At 34.1% G+C, this 11,986-nt stretch overlaps 1 protein-coding gene across 1 annotated transcript; it reads right to left on the minus strand.

Moving 5' to 3' along the window:
* Positions 1-226: 226 nt before the first annotated feature.
* On the minus strand, positions 227-9,399 carry LOC131950486 (denticleless protein homolog A). The gene is made up of 15 exons (XM_059312673.1): positions 9,250-9,399; positions 8,253-8,347; positions 7,499-7,535; positions 7,235-7,330; positions 6,038-6,220; positions 5,704-5,769; positions 5,516-5,616; positions 5,227-5,300; positions 4,991-5,094; positions 4,783-4,887; positions 4,477-4,589; positions 4,067-4,156; positions 3,175-3,292; positions 1,957-3,068; positions 227-1,258 (listed from the first exon to the last, which is right to left on the minus strand). The coding sequence occupies exons 1-15, from the start codon at positions 9,296-9,298 to the stop codon at positions 1,220-1,222; spliced, it is 2,382 nt and encodes a 793-aa protein (XP_059168656.1). The 5' UTR covers positions 9,299-9,399; the 3' UTR covers positions 227-1,219.
* Between the last annotated feature and the right edge of the window lie 2,587 nt (positions 9,400-11,986).

Genomic DNA, 11,986 nt, shown 5'->3' on the forward strand with positions numbered 1-11,986 from the left:
AATCTCATTACCCTGTATCTGGCAGTGGCCAGGGATCCACTGCAGCACAATTCAATAAATAGTTTAAAAGTAGTGTTTTTTGTGAGTGCTGTCAGTTGTCTGATTGTTTAAGTTACCTCAATAAGAGCAAGTGGCTAACACTACTAATTATGTTCTGTTAAATATACTAATGATTATTATGTAAGGAGTAAAGAATAATAATAAATAGCAAAAATTATTAGTAGCATATTTTATTTACATCTTTAGGTCACATGATCAACAGACAAAATGTAAACAAAAAGATATTCATAGATATGAATCATAAACAGCAGCAAGGAAGGCTCAATTATTTCATTAATGAAAAAATGTATAAAAAATACAATGAAAACCTGAATTAAACAATACATTTTGCATTAATTTATCTGGTTTGTTTACATTAATAATTTAAAATTATGTTGAATTAACTTACAGAATCTATAACATAGTTGAAAAGGACATTACACTTTGCTTTTCTATCTATACAAATGTTAATCTCCCCCTACTGAATAGTTTTAACCTGATATCATAAGTCATTCAGTCAACTGAAGAACATATGATGATCCACCTACTAAATTGGCTTAGTCTGTTATTACAAGTCATTCAGTCAACCAAAGAACATAGGCTTATTTAAATGGTGAATACTGTTTCAAAAGCACACAAATACTAAGCAAAAACAATTTCATTGTTGTCCATCTAAATTATAATTCTAAGATTTTTACGATACTCTTTAACTAAAAATTAAATTTCAAAGGTATATTCTATGAATAATTAACAAGATAATTGATATTGTACACATTACATATTTCTGACTTTATCTTGAAATAGTGTAAGGTGAATAAACTAAAAAGCTGATTTCTCATGATCTATAAAAATATATAGATATACTTTGTAAACAAAACTCTATATTTATTCTTCCACAGCTGCACTCAACAACAATCTCATCTATTAATAATATTCGGTGCTATTGTAATGTCATGGTTAATTTAAATAAATGCCATAAACGGGAATTTGCATTTTACAAAATAAAACTATTCACATCATTTTTTTAACTCGTATACAAAATTTGATACTAATTTGTTACAGAACACATTGTGGGATTTGTACATGAAATAAATGCTTAAATTCATATGTATGTACATGAAACATTAAAGCTCTCCAACATAAACAGTTTTTGTAACAACGTCAACAACTGGTTCTCTGGTTACTTGAAAAATGTGCTGATTTTCTTCAATCCTTTAACCTGTAAGACAAAGACCAGCAAAAATAAACTGGAGAGCTAATGATCAGCATATTGTAAGAACAAGACTAACCTCTAAGGAAAAAGGGCTGTGTCCCCTGAAATAACTCGAACACTCATTTTGTATTAAATATTCTACAAACTGAAGGGTGCTGGAGTCGAATAGAAATGCGTATAATTGCTAACCCAAGTCTAAAGTTCAAATGCGAATTTTTCCGTAGAACCTCCCTGAGATCTGATAGGTACCTGACTCTCATTAGGAAAAGAAAAGGAGGCCATGCATAATGCTGACCACACTATCGCTTCATATGCCAAGGTCACAGAAACAGGCGAACTCGGCTTCACTTGCCCCATGGACCGTTAGGTTTGAATGGGAATTTTACTACAAGCTATACAATATTAACAAACTATACAATGTTTGTGTAACAGACTGACAACTACTGCATGGATGTGTAAGTCTAGAGGGTTCAAGCCTTACTTTAAAAAATATGTTTATATCCAGGTATAACAGAAATACAACTTGAAAAGTTTTAGATAGTTCATTGAGCAGTCAACCAAAGCTTAGTACTAGCAACAAAGAACTACAACTTTGGTAAATTTTAAACATTAAAGATGGGAAATAATTCAGGGGAATACTTGTACATATGCAGCAGAAGAAAGATGTGTTTTTAAAATATTTTTAAAACTGGTTGTTTACATACCTTTCTTGATCTTACGGGAGTCGTCTGCTTTGGAGATTTCTCTGTACTTTTTTTAATCTTCTCAAGTCTGATTTGGGTCAACCAATCAACTTTAGGCGAGTGACCAACAGCTTGCCTGGGAGGTGTCACAGTTTGATTGTGTTCATCAAAAACTAAATTGGGGAGATTTCTGGTAGGGGAGTTAAAGTCAGCTTCATCAGACACTCTGCTGGTGAAGAGCTCTTCTTTAGACGGAGTTCTCAAACTCCCACTGCAGTGGGGAAACTCACTCATACACAAAGTTTGGTCACCGCAGGTGTCTTTAATAGTACACGACGAAGAGCTATGTTCACACTCTGATTCAGAATCAACTTTAAAATCTGTTTCAAACTGTGAGAACCTTGATGCGGACTGACTATCCAGAGGTAGTTTATCAGTGAATAATGAAACCCTGCAGCTGTCCAGTTTGTTCCCGCTGAGACTGGTCAAGCATGGCCGTTTGGGTGAAACGTTCATATCCAAAGGCAGCTTGCGTTTCTGGGGCGACAAATGGGGGATGTTCTCTGACGTGTTCCTGTGACAGTTGGTTTTTTTAGAAGGCGAATGTTTGCTATGATTATCAACACAGCACGCTTGGTCTGTGGTTTTTTTATCCTCAGGGCTGGCGCTGACAGTTTGAGAATCTGTGTATTTGGCTTTCTTAGCCTTAGAGAACAAATGTTTGTTGCAGTTGCCTTTATCAGGGGAGCAGTTGACGCATGGGTCAAGGACGCAAACTGGCGAGTCAGGGGCGGAGGATTCTTCTGACTCTTCAAAAGGTCGCTTTTTGCCTGCTGGGGATGGAGCTTGGGCCATGCTTTGTTTAACATGGCCATCAGTAGAAAGACTAGACTGTTCTGAAGTGGACGGTTCTAACTCTTGACGCAACATTTTACAGGCCAAGGGATTTGGGTCCCCGTTGGCTTTCCTTTTTATGTTAAGCCAATGAGAAATTGACTTGACAGGACCGTCTGGGTTGCTTTTGACAGGTTTTTTCTCCGCCTTCAAATTTGAAGCAGCAGGTAAGACTGAAGTACTTTCCACAGCTGGTTTTACAGACGGCAGAGATGGAATATCAGATGCAGTTGATGTTGCTGTAACATACAATTTTCAATTACTAACTTAAGTTATAAAAATGCTCAATTTAATCCCAGATAGACTTAATTTTGAAATCAGATATTTTTTTAAAACTCTACCAACCTCTCTCTTTTGCAGTTCTTTCTGCTTTCCCAAGTATCTGTGGGTGATTGAACTCTTTCAGCTCCCTACAGTAAACACGCCAAAACTTTGTTTTGGTATCATCCGACAGGGTCACCAACTAAGGGCAAAAAAAAAGACATAACTTAAAATTCCTTTGTAAACAAACACCTACGTGTCTTCCTACAAACGCATATTATTACTTTTTTTGTATTGGGATAATGCAAAAATTTCAAATAATTAATAATTATGAAATCACCTTTAAAATTGTTCAGATTGATTAATTCAATTTAAATGAGTTAGTTAAACTTGTTTATCAATAATAAAATGATTGCTGTGTGTGATGGTACGAAAAGATCTTTGTTAGAAGTTCTTGTTGCACCAGTTGTGAGGGTGGGGATTTTTAAGAAGGCGGAACGAATGAATCCAATAACACAGTTCAAGTTTCAAATACAAAGTTCTTTATTAAAATTATAAATCAATTTCCTACCTAACTAGCCTGTTAAATACTATCTACTACTACTACTACTACTACTACTAACTCTACTAACACGCCCTTCCATGACCAATCCTACCACTATCTACATTCTAACTGTTCTCTACATAACTACGTCTGCTCCATTCTACAACCTGACACCTTCTGCCCTCGCTAGCTAATCATGATCTCCCGGCCTAACAGTGGCCCACACTTCAGTGGTCAGCTGACCGTCCCACGTGACCGGTCAGTTCACGTATTTTTATTGGTCTCTCTCTCTGACTAGTCTGACCAACTTGCTATAGCCTGCTTCTGCTATCTACCTGAGCTTGACGCAACCTTGCGTCATCACACTGTGTAACTTTGTTAGTTTACTAATAAGATTTATTATATTTAGGTGTGCACACAAATAATACTTACCTTGGTTATATCATTTGGGCACCATGTTACACTTGTGACTTCAGCAGTGTGGCCTTTCAAAATGATTGGCAGAACATTTGGTTTGTTGATCTTTAGAAATAGGAACAATTATCTTCAAAAGATTATTTCAATTAAAATAAAACAGCTTTTGTCAAATGGATTTTTTTGGAATATACTTAAAAGTATTTTGTATAAAAAATATTGCAATTAAAAATAATTTTTAAAAGTCTAAATAATAAAAAAATTCTTTTGTAACTATTTTGAGATTAGCCTTCTTTTTTCCCCATAGTAATAAAATCTAGTTTTATTCTTCAAAGAGCTCCTTTGATTTTCCTTAACAACACTACCTGGGCTCTAAACCAAATTGCTTGTTGAATGATTACAGATATCACAAGAAAATCAACAAATACCTGCCAAATGTAGGCATGCTCATCGCTTGACCCACTTAGAAGATATTGGTCATCTGGACTCAAGGCTGCTTTCACATAAAAAGTTGTATTTTTGTGTCCTTTCCAGGTGTTTACTGAAAGTTTAAAGTTATGGGATAGTATAAGAAAAAGTACAGGTAATCGATTATAAAGTCACAAAATGTATTCCAACTAAAGAAAAATAAGAAAACATGCCATTCTTATTTAAAATTATTTTATTTAGGCCTATACAAAAACTACAAAGTTTTAAAACAAATTCAATTAAAACAAGGACAAAAAAAAACTTACCAGGTACTGGATTATATGAAGCCAAATCATACTGGTAAATAACATCATCAGTACAACTGGCAAACAGACGTAAACCGCGCGAATCTTGCACAAGGCTTGAATAACCTAATGTAAAAATTATATTTTATTTTAATAATTTCTTATTAGGGTGTGCTTTAAATAAAAAATAGTGTAATATAAAACAATAATCATTGAGTGTTATGAATACCGTGCTTTCTTGAATTTGTTCCTGGGTAATTAAAAACATGAACTGGAACAGCTCCTGGTATTTTATTCCTGTAATTTTTTCTGATATCCCAGATTTTCAGGCACCTGAAATTGAAAAAAAATAAATTTAAAAGATCAAAATTATGTAGCTGATCAATCACAGCACTAAGTAAAACCAATACGGAGAACAAATTAACTTCTAATCCAATATTTTTAATACAGTTTTGATATACATACCCATCAACAGCACCAGATGAGATTACATAATTTTCATTCTGGAATAACACTGCCGTTACACTCTGATGTGCATCCTATATACCAAAAGATCATACATTTTCAGATAAATACAATTTTAAGTCTTTATGTTATAATGAATCATATGTTCGCTACATGAATTAAACATGAATGCAGAAGATTATCATAAAAATATCTTTTTTTTTTAAATACAGTTCCCCTTGATTAAATACTTGAAAAATAATTAACTACCTGTTTTGAAGAAATACAATAGAAAGAAAATCGAACATACCCTAACTTGAGACATGGCTTTCTTTCTTGCCTTTGTGGGGTTTGTGTTGTGTTTCAGCGTGTGGGCATTTAATATGGTATTAATAGGTGGGATTCCACCATCTGGAAATGAAATTAAATTGGTTCGTTTGTTTAAAAGCAAACAGGAAATAAAAGTTATATTAGGGGATAAAGTTTGTAAACACTCACCCTTATGTGATATCCTTTTGTCCCACATCATTATATGGCCATCACGAGAACCAGATACAAAAACAGCTGTAAAACAAACAAAAAAGTTGTCAGTTTCTATTTGCATGCTTAATTAGCTCTAGATGGCTTGGAATGTAATTTATGTTGTAAAAGTTTTTTTTTAATTAATTAATTAAAATTATAAAATAAAATATGACATTTTCCACCGCCACCCCCTTATTTTATATCTAACCAAATCAGATGTATACAGTAGTGGCAACAGCAGAAAATCTGAGCCATAAAGACAGAAAGAAAACCTTTTATAAACCTAACCAAAAATCTCTCCTTGACCTACCATCATTTCCAGGGTGTACCGATATAGACTTGACACTGCTGGTGTGGCCACTGAAGACCTCCAGCTTCTCCAGGGTAGCCAGGTCGTGGAGGCAAATCTTCTGGTCCCCAGCCCCAGTGAGGATCTTGTTCTCTTCCTGCAGCCACTCTATGTCAAACACAGCATTGGCGTGCACTTGCCAGTCTGTCCAAATTTCATTTGAGAAATTATTTATATCAATATCCAATTTCAGCTGGCAATAACAACATTTTAATAGCAAACCAAGTCCACCCAACTCTGATGGGTACCTAACTCACATTCTCTTCCTACAGCCACTCTATGTCAAACACAGCATTGGCGTGCACTTGCCAGTCTGTCCAAATTTCATTTGAGAAATTATTTATATCAATATCCAACTTGAGCTGGCAATAACAACATTTTAATAGAAAACAAATCCACCCAACTCTGATGGGTACCTAACTCACATTCTCTTCCTACAGCCACTCTATGTCAAACACAGCATTGGCGTGCACTTGCCAGTCTGTCCAAATTTCATTGGAGAAATTTTTTATATCAATATCCAATTTCAGCTGGCAATAACAACATTTTAATAGCAAACAAGTCCACCCAACTCTGATGGGTACCTAACTCATGTTAGGGAAATTAAAGGCGGCTGGGCATAGTGCTGACTACACTATCTCTTCATATGCCGAGGTCACAGAAACAAGTGAACTCTACCTCACTTGCCCTATAGACCATCAGGTTTGAAAAGGGAACTTTACTAATAGCAAACAAGAAGACCCAACAATGGGATGGCGGCCTAGCTGTAGAGTGCTTGACTGCTAACTTGAAAAGTCTCGAGTTCGGATCCCAGGCTATAGTATCTAGGGCCCCAGCCCTGATAGGTACCTGACTCACGTTAGGAGGCTGGGAATATTGCTGACCACACTATCCCCTAATATGTCAAGGTCATTGAAACATGAACTCTACTTAATCTGCCCCATGAGTCTTGGGCACGAAAGGGAAAAGATGGAGAAGACATAACTCTAGTGAGAATATATACTTTTGGTCAAACTTAAAAAACAAAAAGGATTTTGAAACTAAAAAAAACTGTAAACATGATGTCTGATACCAACATGTCAAAAATACGGCTTACATTTTTGTGCTATTACTTGCAACAATAAACAAATACCTGATAACTGATTAACTGTTACTTACTGTTGATAATGGAAGCTTGACCAGTTTTGCGAGTGTCATATAAACCCAGATAGCCATCTTCATCAACAACACCAACTATATGCTGATGTTGTGGCACTACAGAAGAATTGAAAATTTTAAAACAACAGATAACTTAAGTAAAGAAACAAATATAAACTACAAAATTATCAGTAAATGAAGAAAACAATAAACTACAACGTATTTCCATTAAGTTTTAATCATTCTGCAAAATGCTAATTTATCAGAAGAGAAATTAATATTTACTCTTTGCAAAAGCACAAGCCAATGGAGGAACTGACATCTGTAAAGGAAAAGAAAAATGCACTTAAAATAACCTATTAATGGACAAATTACTTAGGTCTAGTAAAGTAAATTAATTAGTAAAGTAAAGTAAATGGAAAACTATTAATTGCAGAATTACAACAGTAAAATTGAAAAAATATTGCAAGTTTACAACTATCAGTGTACCTTTCAACTGAAAATATTATACTAATTGTCATACAAAGAGAAAGAAGCCATAACAGGTAAGTAAGAAAGTTGTCTTAATGGTTTACAAAATGAAAATGATAAGCGGTCTAATATCCTACAAACAGGAGCTGATACTACACATCTTTATAAAAACACTTTCCATTATTTAACTGTATATCATCAGCCTTGAATTGAGCTGAGAAACTTTCAACAAAACAGCATTCTGCTAATTAATTAAACTCAACCGATATTCAGATTTCAAACATTAAATGGACAACGAAAATAGTCTCTATAGTCCATGAAATATTTTTATAATCGTGTGTGGTGTTATTAAAAACAATGTGGTTATAAAAATGTTATTGTGAGGTCTTTGTCAAACTTTATGAAGCTTCAGATTAAAATTTAAAAACAAAATAAATGCGCCACAAACCCAAAAACAAATTTTGGAGTTCTTTACACTTGCAACTTTATTGACATTGATCCTTAAAATATATACTTCCTAAATTTTTTTTATGTCGCTCATATTATTATTTTAATGTATAAAGCCTACCCCATCATGATCCATGGTTGAGTATTCATCTGTGCTGTAGTTCTTAAACTTCTTTAAAATAAAAGAAAGATCCAGAGATGGTGCAAGACTTGTAACTGTAACAAAAAAAAACGTATAAGTAGGTAGGTAAAATAGAATCGCTCCTAGATCTACTCTGATTTAGATGTACAGTGGTCCTTAACCTGGGTTTGATCAAGCTCCAGGGGTTTGGTGAGTCAGTATCACCCAACTAATATGATTTGCAATTGGAATTTGTCAGTGCGCCCAACAGAGCTAGTGGCCACAGACTAAGACAGTTTAAATACAACAGCCCATGTTGATTGTGTATGTGATGCACACACTTTATTTCTATTGTGTGGCAGATAAATCAACTTGTGACTATCATGAAATTCTAATGGTGAGTCGAGTGACTTCTTTATTAATATTCTTATCCCTTTATATTTATACTTAATACTATGTTGAGTGTTGAGCAACAAAAAAAGTGGTCAGAAGAATATGTAGATCTAGTAACAATATGATATATGGATTTTCAGGTATAATAATTATTAATTAATATGGAACTTGGTGAGACCGAGAGTCATCGTCCTAACTAACTGCATGATTTGCAATGTCAAGTTGGCAATTCTAGACTAGCACTCAACTGGCTAAACAAAGAGAATAATTCCTTAAGCAGCACTGAGATTGTTTTAAGTTTTAACAGCCTAATATTTTTAATTTTTTTATTAGTAGAGGGTCGACAACTCAAAATAAAAGAAATATCGTCTGTCCTCTACACTCTACTCTATGACCAATTAGAAAATGAATGAGAACATTAATAAAAATATGATAAACACATTATCAGTCATTAATGCAATTTAAAGTTAATCATTTATTAAATTTAATTAAATTATTAAAATTAAGTTTTAGGCCCTAATATTGCCTAATAATTATTAATTGATTGTAAACATTAGTAAACAAACAAGTTCAACAGAACAGGCAATTTTTTTTTTTAAATTACCTGAAGATGTTCCCGAAAAAGATCTAAAATGTAAGTGTCTTTGAAGCATTTTGATTGAATTTACTTTAAATATAATACTTGATTATTGATGACTACGCAAAGCTAGTGAATATTATTATAGAGAGCCTTGATCTTGTTGTAGTAGCCTTGCTATCTTCTATATACTAATCTGTGGTTCGCAGAGTCTAGATACCGCGCCATTTTACGTCAAAGTTATACTTTTTAATGTTGCTTTCTATTTTTAGGGATCAAGCAATGACATTTTAAAAAACCAAATAATAATAATTTTATAATATTTTTTGACAAAAAATAGACATAGCATTTCATAGATTACAGAATCGACACATTTGCATCACAGAAACAAAAGGAAATTCAACTTCTTCAAGAACTTCTAATGGGTCCTCCATAAATGTCGTCTTATTTGTAAGGGGGGGGGGGATTTTGTGACGATATATGATGAGGGGGAGGAGGGTTCAGATAGTGTGACGTAACACTTTTGCATTTTTAGAAAGTAATGTTTGTAACAGAATTTTAGTTGTTATTTCGCTTTTTTTAACCGAGCTCAGTCCATATTTTAGAAAAATAATCAGTGTTTTTTAAAAGAAAAAAGTATCAACTGCAGTTTTAACGGGGGGGGGGGGGGGGGTAGGCTGAGTTGTGACGTTATTTTAAGGGAGTCTGGCTTTCTGTGACCATGTGTGACGGAGGAGAGGTAAAAATAGTTTTTAAAAGCATGGCATCATTTTTGAATGATCCCTACAATGTTTAGGGGTTGTGCAGTAATATAACAAAATTATAATGTAATATAATATTTCCGAAGACGTAGATTTCTTCCTGCTACGGGAAATGTATCAAAAGTTTATAAAAATTTATATACAGGTTCTTAAATATTAGATATCGTCAACCTTACTCTCGCGTTTTCTTGTTCCGCAAATATACAGTAATATAATAGATTGACGACAGAAGCCTGTGATTGTATATAACACATTTATTGGGTCTAACTACATCACGATGGTAACACACAGAGAGGACGGAGGGAAGTACACAAGGGACATCACTCAAGATAACAATATTATAAATATAACTAATACAGAAGAGTGAGTTCCCTTGACCTCACAATTATTTCAATCTATTACATCCCTTTACCCTTAGAACACAATAACACATCTCTCAATAGAACAATTGATAGTATCCTAAAATCACCAATTATATTGTAACATGAACATTATGGTAGATTACATCCTTACAAACAATGCACAATATGCCACAACATAATCAAGATACAAAACAATGATGTCAAAGTCCTTTTGACCTTTAAAATCATAGGTCTAACTTATTTGGGACTTTGATTGTCCTGCTTGACCTTCTCAGTGGCTTTTGATTTGGTGACTCAATATTCTGACCATCTGGATTCTCTATCTCAGGAGGTCTAGGATTTAAATCATTAACTCCAGAATTTACATTTTCTGACTCCAGACAACTTGGTTCACTCATATCAACAGAACTTGGTTGTGGAACAAACTGAGTTGGTGTGAACTGATCAGACTTGGTGGGATTGATAGATTCACACTTATTATCTGCACAAGTTATTTTTAACTTTATAAGACACAGGTCCTGTACATTGAACAATTTGACCTGGTATCCATTTTTCCTTTCTCCCATAATTTCTTAGATACACATTATCATTAATACCAAATTCTCTTTCAATGGGTGTTCTGTCATGATTGACTTTTTGAATTGGCATCTGAAAGTATTAAATGGCAAAAATCTTTTTCTCTTTTCTTTTGATGTTACCCTTTTAGTTTCTGTAAGTGCTAATGATGTTAGCAAAGTTGTTTGATGATCACATTCCTTCTTACTTAAAGCATTTGAAATTGCCATATCACCATAATCATTTATTAAGTTACAAATACTTTGTTTAGGTAGCTCTGACTGATAATGGACTGCATCTTCTCCATCTTTTATATTATCTTCACAAAGGTTTTTATTTCTTATTTTATATGGCTTTAAGTCATCATTCACAGACTCTTCAGGCCAACCATTCTTACAGTACTCATATACTTTTATTAAGCACTCGTCTTTTTGTGTTTCTCTTTTAATATCATTCACATTTATATTGGAGTTATCCATGATAGTGAAGAGAACAAATACATCTTCTGGTACATAGCTCAGGCTTTGGTTTTTTAAAGGTAATCTACTAAGACTATCTGCACTATTCTCAGATCCAGGTTTGTATCTCAATTCATAATTGTATGCAGTTAGTGTGATAGCCCATCTTTGAATTCTTGGTGAGGCATGCTCAGGTAGGGTTTTGTTTTCTCCAAATAAACCTAGCAAGGGTTTATGATCTGTAAAGATGGTGAACTTCCTACCAAACAGAAACTTATGAAATTTCTTAACACCAAAAATGATGCCTAAGCCTTCCCTATCTAACTGAGAATAATTTTTCTCAGCCTGGTTCAAAGATCTACTGGCAAAAGCAATGGGTCTGTCACCCTTCTCATCCATGTGGGACAAGACTGCTCCTACACCATCTGGTGAAGCATCACATGTTAATATAAGTCTTTTCCCTGGGTCATAGTGAGTTAGTAAGGTGTCAGCAGACAAAGCCTCTTTTGCTGTATTAAAAGCAGCTTCTTGTTGTTTACCCCAGTGCCAAGTTGCATTTTTCTGTAGCAGCTTGTACAGTGGTGATAGTTTACCAGACAGATTCCCTATGAACTTTGCATAGTAATTT

Source organism: Physella acuta, unplaced genomic scaffold, assembly GCF_028476545.2.
Source record: "Physella acuta isolate Inbredline_101_S28 unplaced genomic scaffold, ASM2847654v3 ptg000768l, whole genome shotgun sequence".
In the NCBI taxonomy this organism is placed as follows: domain Eukaryota; kingdom Metazoa; phylum Mollusca; class Gastropoda; family Physidae; genus Physella; species Physella acuta.